At 42.9% G+C, this 17,989-nt stretch overlaps 3 protein-coding genes across 6 annotated transcripts in view; 1 reads left to right on the top strand and 2 right to left on the bottom strand.

Moving 5' to 3' along the window:
• The window catches only part of LOC116975306 (minichromosome maintenance complex component 3 associated protein), a 64,131-nt gene extending 58,721 nt beyond the window's left edge, over positions 1 to 5,410 (bottom strand). For both annotated transcript variants that reach the window (XM_033024224.1, XM_033024223.1), the window contains exons 1-3: positions 4,069 to 5,410; positions 863 to 1,083; positions 69 to 150 (exon numbers count right to left, since the gene is read on the bottom strand). In XM_033024224.1, the coding sequence (XP_032880115.1) occupies positions 69 to 150; positions 863 to 1,083; positions 4,069 to 5,260 (1,495 nt within the window). In that variant the 5' untranslated portion in view covers positions 5,261 to 5,410. The remainder of the gene's footprint in view (positions 1 to 68; positions 151 to 862; positions 1,084 to 4,068) is intronic.
• Positions 5,411 to 5,415: 5 nt separating this feature from the next.
• On the top strand, positions 5,416 to 14,363 carry ybey (ybeY metalloendoribonuclease). Of its 3 annotated transcripts, none has more exons than XM_033024232.1 (4): positions 5,416 to 5,669; positions 10,193 to 10,328; positions 10,675 to 10,743; positions 12,296 to 14,363. In XM_033024232.1, the coding sequence occupies exons 1-3, from the start codon at positions 5,460 to 5,462 to the stop codon at positions 10,731 to 10,733; spliced, it is 405 nt and encodes a 134-aa protein (XP_032880123.1). In that variant the 5' UTR covers positions 5,416 to 5,459; the 3' UTR covers positions 10,734 to 10,743; positions 12,296 to 14,363. The 3 variants fall into 3 exon arrangements, with proteins under 3 accessions (XP_032880123.1, XP_032880122.1, XP_032880121.1); XM_033024230.1 differs by having other exon boundaries at positions 5,420 to 5,669; positions 10,193 to 10,324; positions 12,296 to 13,069; XM_033024231.1 differs by lacking the exon at positions 10,675 to 10,743 and having other exon boundaries at positions 10,193 to 10,324; positions 12,296 to 13,075.
• The window catches only part of c7h21orf58 (chromosome 7 C21orf58 homolog), a 56,662-nt gene continuing 52,143 nt past the window's right edge, over positions 13,471 to 17,989 (bottom strand). Inside the window, exons 8-9 of the mRNA XM_033024229.1 lie at positions 16,275 to 16,340; positions 13,471 to 15,097 (exon numbers count right to left, since the gene is read on the bottom strand). Coding sequence (XP_032880120.1) covers positions 16,298 to 16,340 — 43 coding nt within the window. The 3' untranslated portion in view covers positions 13,471 to 15,097; positions 16,275 to 16,297. The remainder of the gene's footprint in view (positions 15,098 to 16,274; positions 16,341 to 17,989) is intronic.

Consider the following 17,989-nt stretch of genomic DNA (forward strand, 5'->3'; position numbering starts at 1 on the left):
TTTGAGGAATAAATACAGCTCAAATAAAACTGATGTGGGGAATAAAACAAATAGAGAATTAAACTTACTGGTTTTCTTTTTTTGCCAAAATACTTCAATATGTTGCTTGCATAATGACTTCCCTTTTCTCTTTGCATTGGATGCTGATGTCTTTAAGAGAAACATGTATTTATAATAGTCTTTGTTGAGTAACTGAGACACATGCCTGAAAGCTCAATCTTTTCTGGTTTTGAGTGGTAGGGCTGATCCACTCAGTTAACTGATTTTTTTTAAATGGGCAAAGCAGACCAGGTTCTTGCTCAGCTGCAAGTACACAACCTGACAATCATGGTTTAGACTTGTACACTTGGCAACCTGGGCAATCAACAGTCAGCAACCTCTGGAGAATTGAAAAGGTAAATGTAATATGGTACCTAGCTATAGTTGCATTTTATTTTTAAACGAATAACAGTACAGAAAGTTGTTCATTCAATTGCTGTGTCAACTCTTTGGAATAAATTTTCAATGTCCCATTTCACTCGCTCCTTTCACTATGATTGGCAATATTTCCTTGAAATATTTACCCAATATGGGGAAAACACACTTGATACAATTTTCAACACAACCATCTATTTTAAATTAATCTGGCAAGTCAGTTTTTTTTGTTTCACAGATTCATGCCAGTCACAATGAAACAAGCATTAATTGACAGGGACCGTGGGGGAAAAGCAGAATTCATAGCAACTAAATAAAACAAAAGCAAAGTGTTCTGATATTATTTCTGCTACTTTTATACTAAGACTCTGCATTGATTAATAATTTTTTGATGTTTGTGTTTGTTCATGGAAATTTGAGAATACTGGAATAGCCCTTGGGAACTCACATGATTGGCGAAGTGAACTACAGCCTGATTCTTACTGGTTTGGCAGTACACTCGCTGCACCTTGCCAAACTGGGAAAAGTGCTTCCTGATGATCTCCTTCTTGTTAAGGTCGGCTGGGATGTTTTTACATTGGATGGCAGTGAGTTCTGACAAAGGAGTGCTGGAAAGGCTGTCCGTACTATCACTTCGGCATAGTCTCCGAGAAGCCTTACCAGGAAAATCTGGAAAGATAAAGATGAACAAAAAATTAATCCGCGACACCACAAACACAATTTAGCAAAACTAAAATAGGAATCTTGAAAGTATTGCTGCATTTAACACAATTTAATCTACACGGTACAATCAAGCATAACTAAAGATAGTACATGAACGTTGTGGGAATCTTGTGCAAAAAACAATCTGCTGGAGGCGCACAGCAGGTAAAGCGGCATCTTTGGAGGGAAATGGATAGTCAACGTTTCAGGGGGAGGCCCTTCCTCTGGACTTCTTCCAGTTCGAGGAAAGGTCCCAACCTGAAATGACAACTGCCCATTTCCCTCCACAGGTGCTGCCTGACCCACCATTTCTCCAGCAGAGTGTTTTTAATACAGTTCAGACTAAGCAGCAAAAACTAATTCCAAGCTGGAAAGGGTATAGAGAAGATTAACGAGGATGTTGCCAAAACTAGAGGGTCTGAGCTATAGGCAGAGGTTAAGTAGGCTGGGACTATTCCTTGGGGCACTGGAGAGGTGACCTTATAGAGGTGTACAAGATTATGAGAGGAATAGAGAGGGTAGATGCAATAGAGAGGGTAGTCTCTTGACCAGAGTAGGTGAATCGAGGACCAGAGGACATAGGTTTCAGGTGAAGGGGAAAAGATTTAATAGGAATCTGAGGGGTAACTTTTTCCACACAAAGGTTGGTGGATGTATGTATGGAACAAGCTGCCAGATGAGGTAGTTGAGGCAGGGACTATCCCAACATTTAAGAAGCATTTTGACAGGTACATGGATAGGACAGGTTTGAAGGGATATGGACCAAATGTTGGCAGATGGGACTGGTGTAGCTGGGACATGTTGGCCGGTGTGGACAAGTTGGGCCGAAGGGCCTGTTTCTACACTCCATAAACAAATAGCAATATCATATAAAGTTGTGTAGTGAAATACCACCTAGTTAAAATGCCATTTGCCCATCAATCCAAATTATTCGGTTATTGTGGAAGACTTGTCACAAAATCACATAGACCTAGAAAAGTCGCAAAGAAATGAAAACCAAAGAATGGCAAATGCTGGATATCAAAAGTACAAACAGAAGACACTGGAGAAACAGAGTTCAAGCAGCAACTAAGGCAAGAGAATCCGTTAATGTTTTAGGTTGGACAACTGAGAAGAAGAAATCCCGGTTGATCACGTCCTGGATAATTTTAACTCACTTGATACAGATAGATGTACGACAGAAGGCTTCAACTATCAATAGGGAGGTTTCACGGCAGTCGGGTTACGACCCATGACCCGTACCGTTGCTACGCTACTCCAAATGGATTACACGCGATGTACTGCAGGTAGGCACTTACCATTGTTTCCAGCGTAGCGGGCCCGTTAAAACCCCACTGAAATTGTAAATTTTTGCGCTGTAAATAATTATGGAAATCGGGATAAGCGTGAGAGACATTTAGCATACTTCAGAATTCCAAAAGTGAGGAGAAATGACGGTAGATAAAAACGAGAGCTGAAGGGGACAACAGTAAAAGTGCTTAGCGAACATTGGCCGTTTGCTCACTGCATTCCATCAACTAAGGCATTATTTGTGTTTTTTCTTGATTCCTTTGGCATCTAAAAAGTTTCAGAAGTGATAAATCTGACTGTAATTTTTTTTTAAATCGCCCATGGTTCTCGTGCGTTTTTACATACAAAATGAAAACGCATCTGAAGAAAAATTTACAGCCAGATAGGGGGGTTGCACGTAAGGTCACTGGGTCATAGGGCCCGACGCACGGAGCCGCTAAATCCAACTGGAAGACATCCGTCACTTCCGGTATATGTTATTAATGCTAAAAACGCGTACTTTCCTACCTGTTAAAAACCGCCAAAATGGTGAATTTTTGCGCTGAAAAAAATTGTGGGAGTCGGGGTAAGTGTGAGAGACATGCACCCAACTTCAGAATTCCAAAAGTGAAGCGAAATGAAGGTATAGAGAAGCGAGAACTGAAGGGACTACAGCAGCTAAAGTGCTTGGTAAACATTGAAAATATTGGGAATTATCGCGTTTGCTCACTGCATTTTATCAAGTAAGGCATTATTTGTGTTTTTTCTTGATTCCTTTGGTATCTAAAAATTCTCACAAGTGATAAATCTGGCTGTAATTTTTCTTCAGATGCGTTTTCATTTTGTATGTAAAAACCCACTTGGGAACCATGGGCGATTAAAAAAAATTACAGCCAGATTTATCACTTCTGAAACTTTTTAGATGCCAAAGGAATCAAGAAAAAACACAAATAATGCCTTAGTTGATGCAATGTTCGCCAAGCAATCTGTTGTCCCTTCAGCCCTCGTTTCTATTTACCGTAATTTCTCCACACTTTTGGAATTCTGAAGTATGCTAAATGTCTCACACGCTTATCCCGATTTCCATAATTATTTACAGCGCAAAAATTGACAATTTCAGCGGGTTTTAACGGGCCCGCTACGCTGGAAACAATGGTAAGTGCCTACCTGCAGTTCATCGCGTGTAATCCATTTGGAGTAGCGTAGCAACAGTACGGGTCATGGGTCGTGACCCGACTGCCGTGAAACCTCCCTATACTGCACGGTGTTTTATTTAATCAATAAGCCAAAATATCAATAAGACAAAATGAGATTTAAGTAAATTAATTTAATTACAGGTTTGGGCAAATTAAGAGAGTAAACAGGCAGGGTCAACAAAATAAAGTGTAAACAGAGAGTTGTTCCTAATAATTGGTTCAATGAGCAGGGGCCAAAATAAAGTGAAGAGAAAAATTGAGCTGATTGTGGAATAAGAAAGATGCTTTAACTTGAATAGAGAACCCCATCTGTCCGAGGTCTTCTCTAGCTGCAGAATCCAACTCGTGGTGTCAAAAGATTATGAACAAATTGTTGCAGCATTGAAGGCACAGGGATCATTTAATCACACTAAAAATATTGCACAAAGGAACACGATAACTCCACACCTCGCATAACAGAAGGGACTTTGTATACAATTCTACTCACCATCTCGTACTTTCTTTTTTGTTTCTTCTTTTCTCATACGAGTGGGCCATTCCGAAGGAATGCTCGTTTGGGACAACAGCTTTAATCTTTCAATTGTTTCATGTTCTGAGGTTGCGCTGTCTCTTCTCTGCTCCCTCCTCCTACCTTTCAACACATCGCGAAGGGTGCGATTAAAGACGCCCATTGAAGGTGCAACTCTCGCTGGCCGTTTCCCCAAGGATGGCCTACTTATTGTCCACGGTGTTTGTTCTTTGACAGGACCGGGTTCAAATTGGTGTGGTGACTTGTCTCGCTTGTCTTTTCTTTTGACCCCTTTCTTAGTAGTTAACTGTTCTTCCTTCATTTCATGCTTTGTAACAGACCCAATCCTTCCAGGAATGCCACCGACTCCCGTGACACTGCGTTTCCCGTCATATGGGAAAAGGCCGGCATCACTCACTCCCAAAACCGGTTTCTGACCCGTTTTTTCTTCGCCACCCAATGTTTTATTTGACGACGACACGTCCAGGGAGCCAGCTACACTCGGTTGCGAGAAGGTGAATTGGGCTGAAGATCTGTCGTTACTGGGAATCGGCGGGACAAAATGAAAGCTTTCGGCAGAACTGCCCATGGCTGTCGGCTGAGAGAAGCTGAAAGCATCTGGTAAACTGGTTGACGCTTTTGGCCGAGGTAAACTGAAGAAGCTGGAGGAAGAGCTGTTTGCAACTTGTGAGAAGCTGAAAGGTGGTCCACCTGGGCCAGGCATGCTCTGTGGGGCACTGTAAAGGACCGCTTCTCCACCGCTGCTCCGAGACTGGTCGAATTGAAACGCCGGGAGTCCACTCGATGCTTTGGTCGGGTCCACACCAGCTCCGCGGGCCCGCGGTATGTGCGGACTTGTGAGCGAGCTGAAGATGGGCTCAGGATGCCCGAAATTTCCGACCGCCGAGGTACCGAAATGGACGGGCCCAGGAAAGCTTCCGAGAGGCTTAAAGGTGAAAGTCTGGCTCGGCCCGGGAGCGTGGCCCGGGACATAACCGGGCGGCGGGGCCAAGATCGCTGCTCCGGGATGTCTGAACGCCACAGGCGGCGGTGGCGGTGGCGGCGGCAGCAGCGCCTCGCTCGCTTGTCCAAAGGCAGCGGCCTCTCTGGCCGCAAGGCGGGGGTCCCCGGTCGGGAAGAGCGAGGGTAGTCGCCTACACCCAGGCTCCATCACGGCTCAGATGGGCTCGTTACTCCGCAGTAGACTTCAGGCTGGGACATGAAACGGCCGCGAACCGTCAACATCAATATCAACGCAGAGCGAAGATGTGATCGACATTGTTCCCGTCCGCTCAACAGCGACAGGAAATCCGGCGCATTCGTTTCCGCTTCCTTCGACCAGGGTTGCCATTGACTACGGGCTCCACTCCATGGCGCTGGTGATCAGGAACCTGCAGCGTGCGGTGCCGCTCCGCAGGGCTCGGCTGCGACGGGACTGCCAGGTCCTGAGTCAGATCCTAGGCCTCGGCCACTTTGACTTGGGACTGATCTGTGTGGACAACCAGCGAATGCGAATCCTAAACGGACGCTACCGAGAGCAGGAGGCGGCCACCGACGTGCTGTCCTTCCCCTTCCATCAGGTGAGGGATTGGGAACTAGGGCCAAGGCCAGACACCTCGTCTCCCTTCACTCCCACCTGGCATATGAGACCCTTTTACTCAGGCAGATTCATGAGGTTATTGCACTTTCAATTGGGTATCTATTGTTAATAATAGCAGAAAAAGAGCGAGAGAGAAAACGGAGAATTACAGACCAGTTAGCCTGACTTCGGTGGTGGGAAAGATGCTGGAGTCAATTATTAAAGAGGTAATAATGGGGCATTTGGATAGCAGTAAAAGGATTAGTCCAAGTCAGCATGGATTTATGAAAGGAAAATCATGCTTGACTAATCTTCTGGAATTTTTTGAGGATGTGACAAGCAAAATGGATGAAGGGGTGCCAGTGGATGTAGTGTATCTAGACTTTCAGAAAGCCTTTGATAAGGTCCCGCACAGGAGACTGGTGACTAGAATTAGAGCCAAATTTGGTTTTGGGGGTAGGGTGTTGACATGGATAGAAAATTGGTTAGCAGAAGGAAGCAAAGAGTAGGAGTGAACGGGTCCTTTTCAGAATGGCAGGCAGTGGCGAGTGGCGTGCCGCAAGGCTCGATGTTGGGGCCACAACTGTTTACCTTTATATTAATGATTTGGAAGAAGGAATTAAGAGCAACACTAGCAAGTTTGCGGATGACACAAAGTTGGGTGGCAGTGTGAACTGTGAAGAGGATGTTAGGAGATTGCAGGGTGACCTGGACAGGTTGAGTGGGCAGATGCAGTATAATATAGATAAATGTGAGGTTATCCACTTTGGCGGCAAAAACAAGGGGGCAGATTATTATCTCAATGGTGTTAGGTTAGGTAAAGGGGAGGTACAGAGAGCCCTGGGTGTCCTTGTACACCAATCACTGAAATTTGGCGTGCAGGTACAATGGGCAGTGAAGAAAGCTAATGGAATGTTGGCCTTCATAACAAGAGGATTTCAGTATAGGAATAAAGAGGTTCTTCTGCAGTTGTATAGGGCTCTTGTAAGACCACATCTGGAGTATTGTGTACAGTTTTGGTCTCCTAATTTGAGGAAGGACATCCTTGTGATTGAGGCAGTGCAGCTTAGGTTCACAAGATTGATCCCTGGTATGGCAGGACTGTCATATGAGGAAATATTGAAAAGACTAGGCTTGTATTCACTGGAATTTAGAAGGATGAGCGGGGATATAGAAACATATAAAATTATAAAAGGACTGGACAAGCTAGATGCAGGAAAAATGTTCACAATGTTGGGCCAGAACCAGGGGCCACAGTCTTAGAATAAAGGGGAGGCCATTTAAGACTGAGGTGAGAAAAACTATTTTCTCCAGAGCCTCTGGAAAGATGCCATCATCGCTGTCTTTGAAATTACCCCAAATTTGTTAAAAGGATAAACAAATCAATGTTAGAATCTCCAGCCTTGAAGCCTTAGTTACACAAAGTTGTGTAAGAAGGAACTGCAGATGCTGGTTTAAACCAAAGATGGACACAAAAAGTTGGAGTAACTGAGCGGGACAAGCAACATCTCTGGAGAGAAGGAATGGGTGACGTTTCAGTTCAACACCCTTCTTCAGTTTTACACAACTTTACACAAAGTTGGCTCGATTAGACGGGCCATGATGTTCACATGGCCAACATCAGACAGCCAAAACAGAAAGAGATTACCTGGTGGACAGAGAAAAAGATTCAAGGATGTGATCAAATCCTTCTTGGAAAAATGCAATATCACTTTACACACAGTGGGCTCAATTAGGCAGGCCATGATGTTCACATGGCCAACGTCAGACTCCCAAAACAGAAGGAGGTTACCCGATGGAAAAATAAACAGATTCAAGGATGTGATCAAATCCTTCTAGGAAAAATACAATATCCTCACTTGACTCCTGGCAATCCATGACTCATGACCTCATAAAGGCTGGTGCTGATTATGGCTGCCATGGTGCACTGCTCCTTGCTGTTTTGTATGTGTTTGTTCGTTTGTGTCGTCTGTGAAAAACTCACAAAGATCACTTTCATGAGAGAGGTACTCATTAACATTAGACATACGATACCTGCAAACATCGTTCCGGATTTCTCTCACTTGCTGGATTATTTGGACATGCTCGTCGGCGGAGCTGTGGCTGCGTCCAAGGTCTTGAGACGAAGGAGGACCCGTGGGGAGCGCTCTGGAGCACTCGACTCCAGAGCGATGAGGATTACGCACACCGCTCCCAAGTATATTCCTTGCAAATCTGCGTTCTCTCAACAACAAAGTGGACGAACTGCAACTCCTGCGGCATACAAACAAGGACTTCTCTCGAGTCGCTGCCCTGTGCTTCACCGCTGTGTGAGTTGACCCCGGACAAAGTGCTGCAACTGGCTGGCTTTCAACTACATAGAGTGGACCATGAAGCATAGGCAGCGGGGAAATCAAGGCGGTGGAATTTGCTTCTATACTAACCAGGGCTGGTGCAGCGACATCACGGTACTGTCTAACTTCTGTTCTCCCAATTTATAATCATTCTTTATCAACTGCAAAACCTTGTATTCTCTGAGGGAATTTACCTCTTTTAATCTCGCTGGAGTTTACATCCTCCCCCAATCCTCCGTACGTGAGGCGCAAACATAACTCACTGACCAGGTAATGAGGGTAGAGAGTGACTTCCCGGACTCCATGGTCATTGTTTTGGATGACTTTAACAAGGCTAACATCAGCCGAGAACTTCCAAAGTACAGACTTCATGTTACCTGCCCCACCAGAGGGGAGAGAACACTCGATCACTCTTACACTTCAATCAAGAATATTGCTCTGTTCCCCGGGCGGCTCTGCGTCTCTCTGATCATTGTTTAGTTCACCTTATTCCGACCTACAGGCACAAACTAAAATCTGCCAAACCTGTGGTCAGAACAATTAAAAGGTGGACAAGCGAGGGCATTGAAAACCTACAGTCCTGGTTTGACAGCACTGATTGGAATGTGTTCAGGGAAGCAACCACAAGCCTCGATGAGTATACAGACAATGTGATATCATATGTCAGCTTTTGTGAAGACAGTCGCATTCCCACTAGGACCCGCATCTGGTTCAACAACAACAAGCCCCGGTTTACAGCAGTACTCAGACAGCTCAGCCAGTCTAAAGATGCCTACAGGAGCGGGGATGCAGACCTCTGCAGGCAGGCCAAGCTGAGAAGAGGAATCAGAGCTGCCAAGTGAAGGTACTCTGAGAAGTTGAGGAGTAAGTTCTCAGCTAATGACTCTTCTTCAGTTTGGAATGAGCAAGTCGGGCCCTGTACTCGCCCCGGGTCGGCGCATGGTGGGGAGGTTGCTGCCACAGGCCGAGCCCAGCGACTGGACCTGGAACTGGGCAGAAGCAGAGCCTGGAGGCTGGAGTGAGGGAGTATTACATTTGGGAACCAGCCCTCCCCTGTGACGCCACGCGCCCCCTACCCCTCTAACTCTACCCCCCTTCTCTGCTCCCTCCTTCTCTGCCCCCCTCCCGCTCCCTCTCTGCCTCCCCCACCCCCTCGCCCTCTGCCCTCTGCCTCTACCTTCTGTCTCTGCCCCTACCCTCTGTCCCTGCCCCTGCCCTCTTCCTGCCCCTGCCCTCTCTTCCTCTCTAGCTGCGCCTACGAGTTGGGGGCTATGCGTGAGTGGATAGGGTGGGGGATGGGGTAAAAGTAGCGAATAAATAATAATATAATATCAAGGGGGGGTGGTTAGTGTGGGGGGTGGGTGGTTAGTGTGTGTGTGACGCTTAAGGCTCACCCCCGCCCCAAGCAGCAGCCCCGCCCCAAGCAGCAGCCCAGCCCCAAGCAGCCGTCCCGCCCCAAGCAGCCACCCCGCCCCAAGCAGCAGCCCAGCCCCAAGCAGCAGCCCAGCATCGGAGACCCAACACAGCCCAACCCAGCGTGGGAGACCTAGCCCAGCCTGGAGTCAGAGATGCCGCCGAATGGAAAGCGTGGACTCTGATCCCAGCAGAGGAGAACGAGCAGTGCCCGCTGTGAGTCCCTATGGCTCCACCAATTCCAGCCTCTCCCCCCACAACTCCCCCCGCCCACATACCCCCCCACACACCCCACCGCCCACACCCTCCTGCCCCCACAACCCCTCCGGTCCCACAACCGCGCCCGCTTTATACTGATCGATTTCAAGCCTTTTGATCACTATTGGAGGCACAGCTGTGGAGATCAGTGGAGAGCATACCATTGCACTTTGGTCACGTCTTGTACGTGATAAAAAGGTATTGGAAAATCGGCAGTTGAATTGATCTCTGCGACGTATGTTGCCTCACCTCTGCTTGGGAAGTCGTCACATTTATGAGGCTAATATGCTGACCATTTCTTTTCAGTGGTGATCGCATAATGTTCTTGACTAAGTATTCAAGTACCATTGAAAATTAATGGAAGTTTGAAAGGCTCTGCTTGTTGGGGATGACCATTGCTTGACACGCGTGTGGCACATACATTACTTGCCATTATCGGCCTGAGTCTGAATGTTATTAAGGATGTAATTAAAGATAATTGATCTAAATAGTGTGATAATTCATTCAACCTTTCTTTCAGGATCTCAGACCAGGAGATATTCCCAAACTCTTACATCAGGATGAATATAACCTCGGAGACATCTTCTTAGGCGTAGAATACATCCACAAACAAAGCCAAGTATATGGGCAAGATTTCTACAATGTACTAACAGTAGGTATTCAAAAAGACTTTGTACTGTCCTAAATCTAGAGGTATTCTACAAGAAGATTTATAGGTCTACAGACCAGAAATCAAAATGAATGATGGGAGAAAGGGATATGCATTGTGAAGCTGGATAGAAAGAAATAGTTCATCGTGAATGTGCAAGAGAGCAACAACAAATCACTCGGCTAGGAGACGTGCACTTCAGATTAATTTCATCCCTTATATTTTCATGCTGCATTGGAGTTTCTCAGATCTTCATCTTTCAAACTAAACTTCCCATTTCAGACAAGGATTAACCACAGTATTGTATGGTAAATTGCTTTTAGATATTTTCTTTGTTTTTCACTTTTATGTAGGTGACCACATTACATGGAATCTGCCATCTGCTCGGGTACATGCACAACACAGAAACTGAGTGGAAGCAGGTACAGTTGCACTTTTCCTTTGCTCATTATCTATGTTCCTAAATATCATCACTGATTTTATGCTAAATTTTAAAGAGAAATTGTTTAAGATATTATCCTGCTGACTAATTCAATGGGTTATTCAATCTGGACCAATTTTACAGACTCAAAGATTGAGATGATTCTCTGGTCCCTGTGATAGTGTATTTGTGTGGACAATCTGTTAAATTCCACTTATCTGATCTCTATCTTGTTTTCATGAAAATCTAATTAAAAGAAAGAAAATGTTATTCATCCAAGAATATAACGGATATGGTTCTGCAGTTTAGGAAGGGTAATAGAAGGAGGCTCAGAAAGGCACTGCCATGGATAGACAACTTGGAATAATACATCTCTTACAAACCTAGGACATCTCAAATCACTTTGCATCCACATCCAATCTGTGAAGAAATCTTGAAAGAAATATAGCAACCAAACTGAGACTGCAAGATCTTTTTAAGAATATAGATGGTTCTACTATCACACATGTATCTATAATGTAAAGTGGACGTAAATGTGATTGATGGATAAGTAAATACAATTTGTTTTATGTGGGTTGTATTGCTTATACCGATATTTCGATCGGAACTAGAGAGCCACCTAAATAAATATTTGGAAATTGACGCATTCGGGAGAAACAGCAGTCTTGGGGGAAAACAGTTAAGGGGAAAAAAACTGTTTCCACGTATTCTCCCAGCAGCAATCAGACACCATGGTCTCATAAGAACGTAGTCGATCAATTTCACCACAGGTGGCCACAGTAATTGGCAAGCAATAGCTTATAATGACAAGTGTGCAATCGTATTCTATTAAAGAATATAACAAACAGCCTTTGGTACTTTTAGCTTGCAGGATCAAAAATAAATTTATAGCCATTGAAAATAACTTTATTTTTGAAAATATTGCCGGGGGAAAAAATGTTATTGCAAGTCTGAAATTATGTAGCCCATATCGACCGTTACCCATTGACAGAATTGCAATTGTTATTGTAACATAATTTTAACAGCATACTTAAGAAGGAAATATGGAGTGCAAACTGGGAGCAGGAGATAGCTCTTGCAAATAATATTTAATGTAAATCCAAAGAGATTTTAAGTACATTATGGAAACTTGGATGGCTAGAGAGAGAATAGGGCCCCTCAGAAGCCAAAGTGATCATCACTGCATGCTTACTCATCAGCGCCCACGATTCAGCGAATCACAGTGGTGTAGTTGGTGAATTAATTATACATGGCATTGGAGCTTTGTGTAGCCACAAAGTTATTATCTTAGTTGATGCACAATTATTAACTTATTAAACGATTATAAGGTCAATGACATTCTGCACTGAATTGGGTGAATGGATTTTCCGTTAAATACTTGGAGCATGCCTTAAGCCACACTAGCTTCTGACTCAGACAATATAGTGACCAACCAAATCAAACTCTTGAGTAAATCCTACAAATTCTTCTAATGTGTTCTGTTAAAAATGAGTGTGTGTTTTCATTGAGATGGTATTAAATTCTGATTCATTTCAATATTGTCTCTTCCTCAGATGTTCCAAAGGGAATTCAACACCCTTCAAATGTTTAATATACTTACTGGGGCCAGTCTTAAGCCATTAACTCAGAATATCTTCTCAACACATACTTAGGTAAATCGTGGAATCACTTGAATTTTACTTTTTTTTAAAATTATGGAACATAGAACAGTACAGCATAGGAACAGCCCCTTTGGCCCACAATGCCTATGCCGAACATGGTGCTAATTTAAACTGCCTGCACATGTTTCACATCCCTTAATTCCCCGTGCATTTCTGTTCCTATCTAAAAGCCTCTAATACCACTATTGTATCTGCTGTGTCCATCACTACCCCTGGCAGTGCACTCCAGGTATTGGGTTATGAAAGCCATTTTCTTGTACTATACTAGTAAAAGCATCATACTAATTTAGGATACTTTTTCTTTTGCCTGAGATTCATTTTCAAGGTAAGAAACGTCATATTAAAGATTAATGTGGATTGATTGGAAAGTAAAGCCAACTTTCTTGCTACCTTACAATTGTCTTCTATGCTCAAAGTTTTGTCCTGTTTTTCCATTCCCCACACCAATATCCTTTCCTCAGTAAATTACATTGGTCATTTAGTGCCTATGTCCATTAGTGGTTCCCTGAATGTTTTTCTAGTTAGATCACACTTTCAACAAACAGCTTCTTAAAAATACTGTTTAAGAAGGAACTGCAGATGCTGGAAAATCGAAGGTACACAAAAAGGCTGGAGAAACTCAGCGGGTGCAGCAGCATCTATGGAGCAAAGGAAATAGGCAACGTTTCGGGCCGAAACCCTTCTTCAGACTGTTTGGGAGATTGCGACAAGACATTTAAAAACTATAATTTCAGATTGAGCAATTTATATTAACAGACCGAATGTGGTCACACTACCTCAACAAATTAGCCTCCACCTCAACAAATACAGTTATTTTCATTGCTGATTACTGGAATGTGGACATTGCTGGCTGGTGCACGTCCATTGTTTGACCCTACCTGCCTTGCTGTTCTGGTAATCAGGCCTCGACCCGCTGTATTTCCGTGGTTTGTAACAACTGGGTGATGTGCTGAGGTATTTTATTAAGCTGGGGTCATATTTCCTACGCCAGATAATATAGGTTTATTTTTCTACAAAACAACTGTGAACAAAGAAAATGTTAATAACAATCCAACAGCTCATGGTCATTTTTATTCATACCAACTCTTTATTTCCAGAATTTAAAACACTGAAATCAGATTTTCAAATTGGCACGGTGGGATGGAACTATTTTTTGGTTTATTTGTCCAAGGATAGTTTTGATAAGCCATCAACAACAGCTGTTACTTTAATTGCAATCAGCTTTCCAGGAGTATCCTAGAAATAGTTATAAAAATTGAATCCAAAAATATAAAATACCTTTCAGAGGTGAAGAGATTTTATTTTCTGTTTAACATTGGCACCTTTTAAAGGCTATAAAATAATAATAATTTGGAAATAACGTTGAATGGAAATACAGTTCCATAACTTGCTGTACATAGATAAAGACCAATTAATAGACATTTAATGTGTTCAGCACTTACCTCTTATGTGTGTAAATTGTTTTGTTAAATTATGAATGCTGATAATGCTATTGTACTGATTCAGTTACATTGAAGGGTACAGAGTTTTACTGGACTAGGGAATTTTAGCTATAAGAGAAAGCTGTTTAGCCTGTGGAAAGCAGGAACTGCAGATTTAATTGCTGGTTTAGAAAAAATGCTGGAGTAACTCAGGGGGTCAGGTAGCATCCCAGGAGAACATCTTCAGACTGATCTTTACAGAATTACAGGTGTTCTTTTTGGATAGAGAAAACGGAGAAAAGGTTTGATGGAAGTGTATGAGGATCCCGGTTAGCATGGTTACTTCTTGCAACTAAGAAGTCATTAAAAGACAAGTTGATTCTTTTGTTCCTACACGTTTATCACAAATATCCAGTATTTACTTCACTGTAAGCATGTGCCATATTTTTATGTTCAATAAATTTAAGCTTAAAAAAAAGTATTGGTTAAAATAATTTGGCATTATCAACCTTCTCCAAATAAAACCAGTCATGAATTGATTCTTATATTTTTTGTTTCCTTCTTGCTGTTGTCACTGATTGTGAAGGGCTTTTATAGTTAAAAATGAAGCCTATAAATGGAATCAAATGGATCTCATTGAGTGAGTGAATGAATGGTTCATGATAGTTGAGCAAATGGATGGAAAATTTCATAGGCTGGAAAATGTGTGCCTTGTTTATATAAAAGCATAAACGTTATGTCTGAGATATTGAGCTCTTCAGTAAGATAGGTAATGCAGATTGTCTCCACGTTACGGCCACGTGTAACAGAAATCAAATGTAATGGAATGAACAAGTAACTGCCAGAAAATATGAGATAAAGAATAAAATTCACTCTTGTGGTATATGTGAAAGGAGGTAAATAAATAAACTTTCTTTGATGCATGCACCAATGACATGGCTTTGCATTATGGAAAACTGCAATAGGACTATTTTTTAGGAATGCAATCCACTCTCCCTCCATCCCCCATAATAAGGAGTCGCCTATATGTGTTGCTTTTCTGTTTATTCAATGGGATAAACAGGCTACATGTTTTTGAATCTATCAAATAAATTTAACATTTTGTCTTTGTACTTTATACATTTGTACCATTGACTATCCACGATAGAATGATATAAATTTCCATTAAAATTGTTCTGAACCTCCACACTCCAACATTTGGATAGTGATCAGAATCCATTCTTCCAAAATTTAAATTGCCGACTGGGTGATATTAATCCGTTGCATACTGGAGCTGAAAACAAAAACTACCATGCTTTATACAATTACATTTTAAAATAAAAATATCAAAATGAACAATGCATCAGGAATGGGGCTGTACTTAACATTAGCTTTATAATGTGGTCATGGAAAAGGATGTTGCTCTCAATTAATATCTTAAACAGGGGAAGATTAATTTTGAAAGAATGGACCTGGCAGAAGTAGACTGGAGACAGCTGCTAGAGGCATAAACAACATCTGATTGTGGGAGATATAAAAGTGAGATTGTAGGAGTTCAGAGTCAGTATGCCCCTGCAAGGATAAGAGGCAGAGATGGTAAATTTAGGGAACCTTGGTTAACAAAGAATATTAAAGGTTTGATAAGGGAAAAGAAGAAAATGTATGTCAGGTATCAGAAATTGGTATCAAAGAGTCACAGAGATCCATAGGAGTGTAGGCAGAAACTTAAAAAATAAATTAGGAGAACAAAAAGATGCCATGAAATAACCTTGGCAAGAAAGATTATGGAGAATTCTAAGTGTGTAGGGAGGAACTGCAGATGCTGGTTTACACTGAAAATAGACACAAAATGCTGGAGTAACTGCGGGACAGGCAGCATTGAGCCAGCATGCGGTGCTGGCTCGAAGGGCCGAATGGCCTCCTCCTGCACCTATTTTCTATGTTTCTATCTCTGGATAGAAGGAATGATTGATGTTTTGGGTCGAGACCCTTCTTCAGACTGGTTAAAAGAGCGGGAAGGGGAAGACCCAGTGGAACCACCACTGAGGTTTCATGTAGGAGTGGGGGAGGGAGCAATGGGACCAAGGAGAGTCAGACCCCATCGTGTAGGATGCAGCATGGAGACTGTGGGCCTGGTGCTGAGCCTGGAAGTCAGGTGACGGCTCCGGCCCGCTGGTGGGCAGTTGAGAGGCAGGGGTCAGTGGAGTTGCTGGAGGCCCGTGGGGGGCCAAAGCTGAAGAAAGGTCTTGACCCTAAATGTCATCCATTCCTTCTATCAAGAGATGCTGCCTGACCCGCTGAGTTACTCCAGCATTGTGTCAATCATCATGGAGAATTCTAAGATCCGTTCCGCATATATTAGAAACAAGTGGATATATGGCTCTGGTCTGGTCCTTCCTCCAAGTATATTACAATGATAGGAAATTATGGTGCAATAAGAAAGTAATGATATGCAGTGAATGTAATTTTACCTTAAGGTTTCATTAGTCTGCACTTACAACCCAGGAGGCATCCGGGAGGTCCCATCTGCTAATTCCCTTCAAATGGAAAAAAAAACTTTTGTTTATAGGGCATCTGTGTACTATGGCGGAATAATCGCTGAGGCTTCGTGGGTAAGTACAGAAACCATTAAGCAAGAAGCTAGTTTAGTGAAACAATCATTGGCATTTTTTTAATTAAATGGCAGATATAATGCGACTTGAATTATGTTTTGAAGCATTTGTGCCCAAGACCCACCTAAGAGGAAATTGCGCTGGACATGATTTCCCAAACACAAGTCACATCTCTATTGTGTTTTACACACAACTATGTCATTATCACGCTTGGCGCATATCAGAGTAGCATCATTAAAAGGTTATCATTCAACAATAACACTGTAGAATGTAGTAAATCAGGTGTATTTCAAATTGGGCCCTAGGATTATCGTATTTTTGGATCAAAAATCACCCCCAGTGATCTTTATTTTCTCGCTGGCTTTGGTACAGATGAAGGAAGCTTTGGTACAGATGAAGGCTTCCACGCACTGATAACGGCAGCTCATTGACCTACGCTCCCCAAGCCAAAACGGACTCGAGGAACAATTAGCCTCTGGGGGGATCCATTTGCTGTTATCCTTCTCTCACCATTCCCCATGTTCCCCCTCTCACCGTATTTGATGACCACAGCCTCAAACAGTTGTTTGTGACACGTAGGTCTTAGGATAACTGTGGCGATGAGTTCCTAAAGCAAGAATGTCCCAATTTTGTTTGTTTTTTTGCTGACTTTTGATTTGTTACTGGCACCATGCCCAGCAGTTAGTGCAAGTTTATTGGCTGCTGTGCCTCTTCCTCAGCCAATTAAACGGCTGCTTCTTTAAACACCCTGCCTATTCAATCAAAAAAACATGTTGACTTGGTTTGATTGCATTAAGTCTATTATAAACTCTGTATCTTACCAACAACTGTTAAGTTAACTAGTTGACACATGAACCTCGTGAGTTTTGAAAAACTTTGCCCAATGGTTCTACTATTTCTGCAGCCACTTCCTTTCTTCCCATTTGATTTTACTAATCTCCCATGATAAATAAAAACCATTGGATGAACCATGAGGTCCATTCTCAGGTTTAGTTTAGTTTAGAGATGCAACATGAAACCAGGCCCTTTGCCCCATCAAGCCCACACCGACCATTGATCACCCATTCACACTAGCTCTATGTTATCCTACTTTTCCATCCACTCCCCTCACACCCGTGGCAATTTACAGAGGCCATCATTGGGGTGTGGTAGGAAACCCACATGGTCACATGGAGAACGTGCAAACTCCACACAGACAACATTTGAGGTTAGGATTGTACCCGGGTCTCAGGCGCTGTGAGGCTGTAGCTCTACCAGCTGCACCACTGTGAAGTCCTGGCCTGCAGCCTTCAAGTGAAACATCCCGAGCGGTACAAGAAAACTATTTACAACCTTCACAAAGCCATCAAAGATGCCTAGAGGGAATTCTGGAGCAAGCTAGGCTCCCAGTATAAGCACACAAACACCTGTCGATTGTGGAAAGGTTTGCACGCTATAATGGGCTACAAAATGTATAAACACAGCTGTAATTTCTACATTGTGAAACCAAAATGTATAAAAATGGCCTTTATTAAAATCTGACAATGTGCACTTTAACCACATGTGATTTTTCTTCTATTACAAATCTCAAATTG

Source organism: Amblyraja radiata, chromosome 7 (assembly GCF_010909765.2).
Source record: "Amblyraja radiata isolate CabotCenter1 chromosome 7, sAmbRad1.1.pri, whole genome shotgun sequence".
NCBI classification, from domain to species: Eukaryota; Metazoa; Chordata; class Chondrichthyes; order Rajiformes; family Rajidae; genus Amblyraja; species Amblyraja radiata.

Excerpts from the sequence above, each read along its gene's own strand:
- ybey (XM_033024230.1), top strand. The coding sequence starts at position 5,460 with ATGGCGCTGGTGATCAGGAACCTGCAGCGTGCGGTGCCGCTCCGCAGG. Across the intron at positions 5,670-10,192 it reads TGTCCTTCCCCTTCCATCAG|GATCTCAGACCAGGAGATAT; the intron begins GTGAGGGATTGG and ends CCTTTCTTTCAG. Across the intron at positions 10,325-10,674 it reads ATTTCTACAATGTACTAACA|GTGACCACATTACATGGAAT; the intron begins GTAGGTATTCAA and ends ACTTTTATGTAG.